This window comes from Pelodiscus sinensis, unplaced genomic scaffold, assembly GCF_049634645.1.
Source record: "Pelodiscus sinensis isolate JC-2024 unplaced genomic scaffold, ASM4963464v1 ctg214, whole genome shotgun sequence".
Classification (NCBI taxonomy): Eukaryota; Metazoa; Chordata; order Testudines; family Trionychidae; genus Pelodiscus; species Pelodiscus sinensis.
In genome coordinates this window covers 24,440-34,791 of record NW_027466016.1, presented here as the reverse complement: position 1 = coordinate 34,791, position 10,352 = coordinate 24,440, and the positions used below count along the sequence as shown (strand labels likewise).

Here is a 10,352-nt window from a genome sequence, read left to right as displayed (position 1 = left end):
GTCCTCGTTGTAGACCACCTGCGAGCGCTTGTCCCGGTGCGACCCCTTGGCGCTGTTCTTCACCGCTGGGGGGGGACGGGGGCGGGGGGTTAGAGGGGGGGACGGAACCGCCCCTGCAGCCTGGCCCCCCACTTCCACCCCCCGCCTCTGGGCGACCCCCGGGCTCCAAGCCCCCCACCCCCCTTCCAACCCCTCCGCCTCCGGGCGACCCCCGGGCTCCAAGCCCCCCACCCCCCTTCCAACCCCTCCGCCTCTGGGCAACCCCAAGGGTCCAAGCCCCCACTCCCCACTTCCACCCCCGCCTCTGGGCAACCCCAAGGGTCCAAGCCCTCCGCCTCTGGGCAACCCAAGGGTCCAAGCCCCACTCCCCCCTTCCAACCCCTCCGCCTCTGGGCAACCCCAAGGGTCCAAGCCCCCCACTCCCCCCTTCCAACCCCTCCGCCTCTGGGCAACCCCAAGGGTCCAAGCCCCCACCCCCCTTCCAACCCCTCCACTTCTGGGCAACCCCAAGGGCCCTAGCCCTCCGCCTCTGGGCAACCCAAGGGTCCAAGCCCCCCACCCCCCTTCCAACCCCTCCGCCTCTGGGCAACCCAAGGGTCCAAGCCCCCCACCCCCCTTCCAACCCCTCCACTTCTGGGCAACCCCAAGGGCCCTAGCCCTCCGCCTCTGGGCAACCCAAGGGTCCAAGCCCCCCACCCCCCTTCCAACCCCTCCACTTCTGGGCAACCCCAAGGGCCCTAGCCCTCCGCCTCTGGGCGATCCCCAGGGTCCAAGCCCCCCACTCCCCTTCCAACCCCTCCACTTCTGGGCAACCCCAAGGGCCCTAGCCCCCGCTCCCCACTTCCACCCCCCTGCCTCTCAGTAACCTCCGGCATCCTAGGCAGCCCCCCGTCCTCCCACTTCCAACCCCCCTGCCTCTGGGCGTCCCCAGGGGGTCCTAGCCCCCCCTGCCCCCTCCCTCCCGCCAAAGAGGGCCCAGGCGGCCGTCCCTCACCCAGCGACCCCAGACGGATTTCCCCGTGCGGCGTCCAGCATGGGCTGCTTCCGGGCGATGCTGACTTTCAGCTGCACGTCCTCCACCACGGCCCCGTTCAGCTGGGGGAGAAAGGGCGCTGATGAGACCCCAGAGGGGCCACCTAAACCGTGGGACTGGCCCATTCTATGCGGCTGTTCCTAGGCCCCCGCCCCACCCCAGAGCCAGCCGCATCTCAGCGCCGGGCGAGGGGGTCATAAGAACCGAAGGTCCCTTCAGCCCAGTGTCCTGGCTGCCCACAGTGGCCACTGCCTGGAGCCCCAGAGGGAAGGGACAGAACAGGGAACCACCCAGGGAGCCCTCCCCTGTCGCCCATTCCCAGCCTGACCCACAGAGGCCAGGGACCCCTCCCTGCCGTGCCTGGCTACCGGCCGTTGAGGGATCCAACCTCCATGAATCTATCTAGCTCTTTCTCCAACCTGTTAAAATCCTGGTCTTCACAACCTCCTCTGGCGAGGAGTTCCACAGGTTAACCCTGCAGCGAGTGAAGAAAAACGTCCTTTGCTTTGTTTTAAACCTGCTGCCTGTTCATGTCGCTGTGCGGCCCCTAGTTCTTATATTATGGAAACAATTAAATGACTTTTCTTTATTCACTTTCTCCCCCCCAGCATACTTTTCCAGCCCTCTAGCGCCTCTCCTCTCCTCTCCTCTTTCCCAAGCTCACAAGTCCAAATCTCGAATCTCTCTTTGCACGGGGCCTGTTTACTTGCCCTCTTCTGAACCTTTCCCAGCGCCAGTATCTTTGAGAGGAGGTGACCGCACCGGTGCGGAGCACTCCGGCTGTGGGCGGCTCACGCATCTACGCAGCGGCCAGAAGGGATTATCTGCCTTGTTTTCTGGCCCTTTTTCAATGACTCCGAACATCCTGTTTGCTTTCTGACTGCCGCTGCCCGTGGAGTGGACGTCTTCAGGGAACTATCCGTGTGTAACCAGCCCCCTGCCCCACCCAGAGCCAGCCGCATCCCAGCGCCGGGTCCCCTGTAACCAGCCCCCACCCCAGAGCCAGCCGCATCCCAGCGCCGGGTCCCCTGTAACCAGCCCCCACCCCAGAGCCAGCCGCATCCCAGCGCCGGGCGAGGGGTCCCCGTGTAACCAGCCCCCACCCCAGAGCCAGCCGCATCCCAGCGCCGGGCGAGGGGTCCCCCTGTAACCAGCCCCCACCCCAGAGCCAGCCACATCCCAGCGCCGGGTCCCCATGTAACCAGCCCCCACCCCAGAGCCAGCCGCATCCCAGCGCCAGGCGAGGGGTCCCCGTGGAACCAGCCCCCACCCCAGAGCCAGCCGCATCCCAGCGCCGGGTCCCCCTGTAACCAGCCCCACCCCAGAGCCAGCCGCATCCCAGCGCCGGGCGAGGGGTCCCCCTGTAACCAGCCCCCACCCCAGAGCCAGCCACATCCAGCGCCGGGTCCCCATGTAACCAGCCCCCACCCCAGAGCCAGCCGCATCCAGCGCCAGGCGAGGGGTCCCCGTGGAACCAGCCCCCACCCCAGAGCCAGCCGCATCCAGCGCCGGGTCCCCCTGTAACCAGCCCCCACCCCAGAGCCAGCCGCATCCCAGCGCCGGGCGAGGGGTCCCCCTGTAACCAGCCCCCACCCCAGAGCCAGCCACATCCAGCGCCGGGTCCCCATGTAACCAGCCCCCACCCCAGAGCCAGCCGCATCCCAGCGCCAGGCGAGGGGTCCCCGTGGAACCAGCCCCCCACCCCAGAGCCAGCCGCATCCCAGCGCCGGGCGAGGGGTCCCCGTGTAACCAGCCCCCACCCCAGAGCCAGCCGCATCCCAGCGCCGGGCGAGGGGTCCCCCTGTAACCAGCCCCCACCCCAGAGCCAGCCACATCCCAGCGCCGGGTCCCCATGTAACCAGCCCCCACCCCAGAGCCAGCCGCATCCCAGCGCCAGGCGAGGGGTCCCCGTGGAACCAGCCCCCCACCCCAGAGCCAGCCGCATCCCAGCGCCGGGTCCCCATGTAACCAGCCCCCACCCCAGAGCCAGCCGCATCCCAGCGCCGGGTCCCCGTGTAACCAGCCCCCACCCCAGAGCCAGCCGCATCCCAGCGCCGGGCGAGGGGTCCCCGTGTACCCAGCCCCCACCCCAGAGCCAGCCGCATCCCAGCGCCGGGCGAGGGGTCCCCGTGTACCCAGCCCCCACCCCAGAGCCAGCCGCATCCCAGCGCCGGGCGAGGGGTCCCCGTGTACCCAGCCCCCACCCCAGAGCCAGCCGCATCCCAGCGCCGGGCAAGGGGTCCCCATGTACCCAGCCCCCACCCCAGAGCCAGCCGCATCCCAGCGCCGGGCGAGGGGTCCCCGTGTACCCAGCCCCCACCCCAGAGCCAGCCACATCCCAGCACCGGGCGAGGGGTCCCCGTGTAACCAGCCCCCCCACCCCAGAGCCAGCTGCATCCCAGCGCCGGGCGAGGGGTCCCTGTGTACCCAGCCCCCACCCCAGAGCCAGCTGCAGGGAGGGGCGGGGGGGAGGGGCTGTACCTCAGCAATGGCCTGATCCGCTGACTCCATCTTCTCATATGTGACGAAGGCGCAGCTGGGGGAGGGGCGGGAGGAAGAGGTGAAAGGGGAGTCACTGGACCCAACCCCACCCGTGCTGCAGCCCTGCCCCTCTTTAGCTCCTCCCCCTTCCATCCAGCCCCGCCCCTCTTTAGCTCCTCCCCCTTCCATCCAGCCCCGCCCCTCTCTGTTCTGGAACAGAACCATGTTAGCTACTCCCCGATTCCCCCTTAACTCTGCCCTCCCTGCTTCAGCCAAGCCCCGCCCCTCGTCCCCTCAGCCCCGCCCACCCTCCTGCCCTGGCTCCGCCCTTACTTGCGGGGGTTGTCCATGGAGAGGTCGATGATGGTGCCGAAGGGGGAGAAGGCGCCGCGCAGGAGGCTCTGGGTCATGTCGGTGCCGTAGACGTACACCGTGTTCCCCTTGCGCGGGGCCCGCCGGTCCGGGAAGGAGTCAGACCCTGCCGGGGTCAGAGCCGGCTCAGAGCCGCCGGGAGCCCCCTGCCTCCGGAGTGCGACCCCCGGGCGTCCCGGCACCCAGCCCCCGGAGCCCGGCAAGGACCCAGGCATCCTGTGCCCAGCCCCCCCGCTCCGCTCGAACCACTAGCCCCCACTGCCCTCCCAGAGCTGGGCGTCCTGGCTCCCAGCCCCTCCCTGCTCTAACCACTAGCCCCCACTTCCCTCCCAGAGCTGGGCATCCTGGCTCCCAGCCCCTCCCTGCTCTAACCACTAGCCCCCACTTCCCTCCCAGAGCTGGGCGTCCTGGCTCCCAGCCCCTCCCTGCTCTAACCACTAGTCCCCACTGCCCTCCCAGAGCTGGGCGTCCTGGCTCCCAGCCCCTCCCTGCTCTAACCACTAGCCCCCACTGCCCTCCCAGAGCTGGGCGTCCTGGCTCCCAGCCCCTCCCTGCTCTAACCACTAGCCCCCACTGCCCTCCCAGAGCTGGGCGTCCTGGCTCCCAGCCCCTCCCTGCTCTAACCACTAGCCCCCACTGCCCTCCCAGAGCTGGGCGTCCTGGCTCCCAGCCCCTCCCTGCTCTAACCACTAGTCCCCACTTCCCTCCCAGAGCCAGGGAGAGAACCAGGAATTCTGGCTCCCAGCCTCCCCCCCCCGCTCTACCCACTAGCCCCTGCTCCCCTGCAGAGCCGGGGAGGACCCAGCTGCCCTGTGCCCAGCCCCGTGGGGTGCCTACGGCGGAAGCCGCCGTCCCGCTCGCGGTCCCTCTCCCGGCTGTGGTCCCGCTCGTGCTCCCGGTCGTAGTCCCACTCGAAGGTCCGCAGCCCCTCGGCGCGCTCCGGCTCCCGCTCCCTCTCCCTCTCGGGGTCCCGCTCCTCCTCCGGCTCCTTCTCGGGGTCCCGCAGGCGCTCGCTGGAGCTCACGAAGCTGCGGGGGCGGGAGGGGTCAGGGCAGGCGCCGGGTCCGAGCCGGCCAGGTCATGGGGGGGGGGGGGGGGCGCCCACTCACCTCTCGTACAGGGACTTCCTCTGCGGGCGCCGGGACTGCAGCAAAGAGAGGAGCACGTCACCACCGAGCACCCCCTGGCTGGGAACCCCGAGGGCAGGCCCAGCGCAGCACCCCAAAACCCCCCGTGGGGGCAGCCTGGGACTCCCCGGCCCCAAGCCGACCCCCCAGCTCTAACCACTGGCCCCCACTCCCTTCCCAGTGCCCAGAGAGACCGCAGGCGTCCGGGCCCCCAGCCTGCCCCGCTCTAACCACTAGCCTCCACTTCCCTCCCAGAGCCAGGGGGAGAACCCAGGAATCCTGGCTCCCAGCTCACCCCCCCACCCCCGCTCTAACCACTAGCCTGCACTTCCCTCCCAGAGCCAGGGGAGAACCCAGGAATCCTGGCTCCCAGCTCACCCCCCCGCTCTAACCACTAGCCTGCACTTCCCTCCCAGAGCCAGGGGGAGAACCCAGGAATCCTGGCTCCCAGCTCACCCCCCCCCGCTCTAACCACTAGCCTCCACTTCCCTCCCAGAGCCAGGGGGAGAACCCAGGAATCCTGGCTCCCAGCTCACCCCCCCGCTCTAACCACTAGCCTGCACTTCCCTCCCAGAGCCAGGGGGAGAACCCAGGAATCCTGGCTCCCAGCTCACCCCCGCCCCGCTCTAACCACTAGCCTCCACTTCCCTCCCAGAGCCAGGGGGAGAACCCAGGAATCCTGGCTCCCAGCTCACCCCCCCCGCTCTAACCACTAGCCTCCACTTCCCTCCCAGAGCTAGGGGGAGAACCCAGGAATCCTGGCTCCCAGCTCACCCCCGCCCCGCTCTAACCACTAGCCTGCACTTCCCTCCCAGAGCCAGGGGGAGAACCCAGGAATCCTGGTTCCCAGCTCACCCCCGCCCCGCTCTAACCACTAGCCTGCACTTCCCTCCCAGAGCTGGGAGAGGCCCCAGGCGTCCAGTTACCTGCTGGCCCTCGTCCTCGGCCGACATGCTGCGCTGGAAGGGCTGGAAGGTGGGGGCAGGCCCCTTCTCGGGGTCCTAGGGAGAAGCAGAGAGTCAGGGGAGTGCAGGGGGTGGGGGTGGGGTCAGCCCCCCCCCCCCGGCAGTGTCCCACCCCTCCCCCGCCGCCACGCACCTTCAGCTTCCCCTCCAGCGTGCGGGAGCGTTTGAAACCCGAGTTCTTGTTCTCCGCCTTGATGGCGCTGATGGCCCCCGTCTTCACCAGCATCTTGGCCTGCTCCGTGGCCGTGGCCGTGTCCACCGCCGGCTGGTCCGAGATCGCTGGGGGGGGGCAGGGTCAGGCGCCCGATCCCCGCGCCCCTCCCCCGCTGGGACTGCCGGCCCTGCCCCCCCCCGCCGGGACCGCCGGCCCCTGCCCCCCCCCCGCCGGGACCGCCGGCCCCTGTCCCCCCCCCCCGCCGGGACCGCCGGCCCTGCCCCCCCCGCTGGAACCGCCGGGCCCTGCCTCCCCCCCCCCCGCCGGGACCGCCGGCCCCTGTCCCCCCCCCCCGTTGGGACTGCCAGCCCCTGCCCCCCCCCCGCCGGGACCGCCGGCCCCTGTCCCCCCCCCCCGCTGGAACCGCCGGCCCTGCCCCCCCCGCTGGAACCGCCGGCCCCTGCCTCCCCCCCCCCGCTGGAACCGCCGGCCCCTGTCCCACCCCCCGCTGGGACCGCCGGCCCCTGCTGCAACCACGGGGGATCCCCTCCCGCTGTAACCACCAACCCCCCGCCCACTGTAACCACTGGCTTCCGCTTCCCCCTGCTTGTAACCACGGGGGACTGCCCCCCCACTGCCACCACCCGCCCCCACTGCATCCCGCTGTAACCACCGGCCCCCACTGCCCTCCCAGAGATCCCAGCCATCCGGGCTCCCAGGTCCCCTCCGCCCGCCGGCCCCTGCCCCCACCCCCAGCACCCCCCAGGCTCTGCCCGGCCTCACAGCGTTTGATGCCTCCTTGGCTGGCCTGGCTGGTGGAGCTTTGCTGCTTCTTTAGAGCCAGAAGAGCCTTTTTCTGGGGGGTGAAAACGTCCGTCAGTTCCTGCCCCCGCCCCGCAGCCCCAGAACCCCACAGGCCCTGCATACCCCCTCCCCCCGCCCCACAGGGCCCATCTCGCCCCGCACACCCCTCCCCCTGCCCCACACGCCCCTCCCCCCGCCCCACAGGGCCCATCTCGCCCCGCACACCCCTCCCCCTGCCCCACACGCCCCTCCCCCCGCCCCACAGGGCCCATCTCGCCCCGCACACCCCTCCCCCTGCCCCACACGCCCCTTCCCCCGCCCCACAGGGCCCATCTCGCCCCGCACACCCCTCCCCCTGTCCCACACACCCCTCCCCCCGCCCCACAGGGCCCATCTCGCCCCGAGTATCCCCCCCCGCCCCACAGGGCCCATCTTGCCCCGCAATCTTGCCCCGCATACCCCTCCCCCTGCCCCACACACCCCTCCCCCTGCCCCACACGCCCCTCCCCCTGCCCCACAGGGCCCATCTCACCCAGCACCCCCCCCCCCAGGTGGGGCGACAGGCTCCGACCTTCTTCTTCAGCTTGGCAAACTTCTTCTGCAAGGCCTCCTCCTGTTCGGTGAGGCCGGGGGGCAGGACGAGCATGGTGGGGCGCTCGTGGGGGGGAGGCTGCACTGGCACCCGGGGGCTGCGGGAGGAAGCAGACACAGGGGTGAGCGGGGGGGGGGTGGAGCCTCCCCCTGCACTACGGATGGTCGATGTTGGTTCACTGACTAGCCGAGTGATCGCGGATTCTGAGCCGTTACTCGACTGGTCTGGAGTCCCTGGGGGTGGAGGCAGCGCTGCCGGGGAGCCAGGGCGGCCCTCCCGGGTCCAGACCAGCAACGCCTGCAGCGCCCGGCCTTGGCCAAGCACGGCTCTAACACCCCCCCTGGGTCTGGTTGGAGCCTGGGCGCACACGTCGGTACGCAGGCCGGGGGGGGAGTCAGCAGGGCTGCCCAACGCTGCGGAACGTGGACAGGCCGGCGAGACCAGGCCAGAGAGCAGGAACAGCCTGGTCCTAGGACGTCCCACTGTGATAAGAGACAGTCCAGACGCGCTGGCGCATACCGGGCCATTGCAAATGGACCCTGGATATCGGCATACGAGGGATCTTCCGGAAACGGTAGCTGATGGGTAGACAGGCGTAGGCCGACCAAGTCTCGCTTGGCTGTCAGTTGGGTTTAGGAAGAACAATCGCGGGGGGGGGGCCTGTCTGCTCTGTGACCCGGGGTCCCCCTGCGCTGTGAGGTGCGATTCCCAGACTCACCCAGACACGGGTCCCAGCCCGTCCCAGAGGGAGGGGGAGACGGGAGGGCAGGTTCTGGGAGCAAGGCGGCTTCTGGCTGGGAAACATGAGGGGAACAGACTAAGCTGAGGGGGCGATGGACCCCTAACCCTAGGGGTCGGAGGTATCCTGGCCCTGACTCCTGTAGCCACATCGCGTCTGTGCTGGGCTGTATCCCGGAGAAGCAATAACCCCCCTGTTCTACCGGCTGGGGAGTCTGTTCTGGCTGCTACGGGGGTGCAGGATCGGGGACGGGGGGTCCCTGACACACTGGAACAAGGAACGGACCCTTCACACCCCTTCAGTGCCGACGTGCAGGCATCCAAGCCACCACGACCCCCGGCCTGGCACTGTCGGGAGCGCACCGGTGACATGTAAGTGACCTAGGCGCAATGAGGGTATTAGAATCGGCTAGGACTGGCGTGTGCACTTCGCGCTGTGCGAATTGCTTTCAATTTTAAGCCCTGGGCTATGTCTACATTCGCGGCAAGAGGGTTTTCTTGCCCAAGAAGGGGCAGTGTAGATGCTCCTCCTGGCGCAAGAGCCTCTTCTGAAAAAAGTGGGGGCTCATTAGGTATGCAAATGAGGCTCGGCGATATTCCACGCTTCGCCTCATTTGCATATTACTCCCGCAAGAAGCCGCGAGTGTAGCCATAGCTCCAGTGTTTTCAATTGTCCAGCGATTGTTGCTAAGGCTTGTCACACTCAAACAACTGCGGGAACGTCTCTCTGGGGGGTTCCGCTTTCCCTGGGATCTAAAAGCAAAGCACACGACACGGCCCCACTCCCGAGGAGCCCCCGCCCCGCCGTGCCGCTGCCGCGGTGTCCGAGGCAGCAGCGCCGGGAGCCGGTCTGCGAGGGGAGCCTGTTTCAAAGCCAGCCCCCCTGCGGACCAGCCGCCTGCCTGATACAGAGGCAGCAGCGCAGGGGGGCAGCAGCCCGTCTGGGGTCGGGGGGGTCTGAGCTCCCGGAGCCGGCGTCAGCCAGACCTGAGCCAGGCTCCCTGCCCGCCCGGCTCCTAATGCACTTGAACGGCAGAGCCGCAGCAGGGCCAGGCCCCGGATCCGGCGCAAGCCAGACCTGAGCCAGGCTCCCTGCCCGCCCGGCTCCTAATGCACTTGAACGGCAGAGCCGCAGCAGGGCCAGGCCCCGGATCCGGCGCAAGCCAGGACCCAGCTGGGCTGCTGGCCAGTCTGCGCGCACATTTACTGGGGGGGCGGCGAGTCGGCTGTAGCATTCACCGACACGTTTTTGCATATCGATTAATCGGTTACTCAATTCCACGATTACCTCCCGACCCCGGGCGTTACCCACAATGTCCTGGGGTAGCTGCAACCTGCTCCCGCCCCGCCCCCACCCTAAGCCACGCCCCCTGCCCTAGATCCAGGCTCCGCCCCCTGCTCCCACCCCTGCTGCAGGCCCCGCCCCCAGCCCCATACACGTGCACTGCCCCAAGCTCCGCCCTTGCTCCCGCCCCCTGCTGCAGGCCCCGCCCCCAGCCCCATACACGTGCACTGCCCCAAGCTCCGCCCCTGCTCCCGCCCCCTGCTGCAGGCCCCGCCCCCTGCTGCAGGCCCCGCCCCCTCCCTGACCCAAGCTCCTCCCCTGCCTCCGCCACAGGCCCTGCCCCCAGCCCCGCCCCCTAGTCTTACACTGCCCCCAAGCTCCGCCCCCTCCCTGCCCCAAGCCCCGCCCCCTGCTCCCGCCCCAGGCCCCACCAACTCCCCCCCCACCTCCGCAGCCCCGCTCCCATGATGCACCGCGGCAGGCGGCCAGGGAGAGGGGCTGTTGGGGGGGGGGGCGCGCGCGCAGGTTGCCCCCCCCGCGGACTGACCCTCTCCGCTCCCCGTCCGCGGCGGCTCTAGCGTGGCGCGGCTCTCCCCGCTCGCGCGCAGGCTCGGAGCACGCTCATTGGCGGAGCGGCGCCCTCATTTGCCTGCCTCGCGCCCGGCTCCTCTTATCCCTGGGGCGCGGCGCCGGCTGGCGTCACTTCCGCCCCGCAGCGCTCGCCCTGGTTCTCTCCCCGGCTTCCGCCCCGCAGGGCCATGCTGCGCCGGCCCCGCGCGGAGCCCTTCCGGGTCAGGGGGC

The 10,352-nt window shown here is 69.8% G+C and overlaps 1 protein-coding gene and 1 long non-coding RNA gene across 3 annotated transcripts; both read right to left on the bottom strand.

Annotated features, from left to right (window-relative positions):
- Positions 1-71: 71 nt before the first annotated feature.
- LOC142825952 (uncharacterized) lies at positions 72-914 on the bottom strand. Of its 2 annotated transcripts, none has more exons than XR_012900258.1 (3): positions 803-914; positions 495-579; positions 72-198 (listed from the first exon to the last, which is right to left on the bottom strand). It is a non-coding gene; the product is annotated as an uncharacterized LOC142825952 (long non-coding RNA). The 2 variants fall into 2 exon arrangements; XR_012900257.1 differs by lacking the exon at positions 803-914 and adding an exon at positions 632-738.
- Positions 915-990: 76 nt separating this feature from the next.
- Positions 991-10,257, bottom strand: LOC142825955 (negative elongation factor E-like). The gene is made up of 10 exons (XM_075918265.1): positions 10,099-10,257; positions 7,508-7,625; positions 6,916-6,988; positions 6,112-6,257; positions 5,940-6,014; positions 4,996-5,030; positions 4,724-4,914; positions 3,848-3,992; positions 3,515-3,569; positions 991-1,095 (listed from the first exon to the last, which is right to left on the bottom strand). Exons 2-10 carry the CDS (start codon positions 7,580-7,582, stop codon positions 991-993), a joined length of 900 nt encoding a protein of 299 aa, XP_075774380.1. The 5' UTR covers positions 7,583-7,625; positions 10,099-10,257.
- Positions 10,258-10,352: the final 95 nt, after the last annotated feature.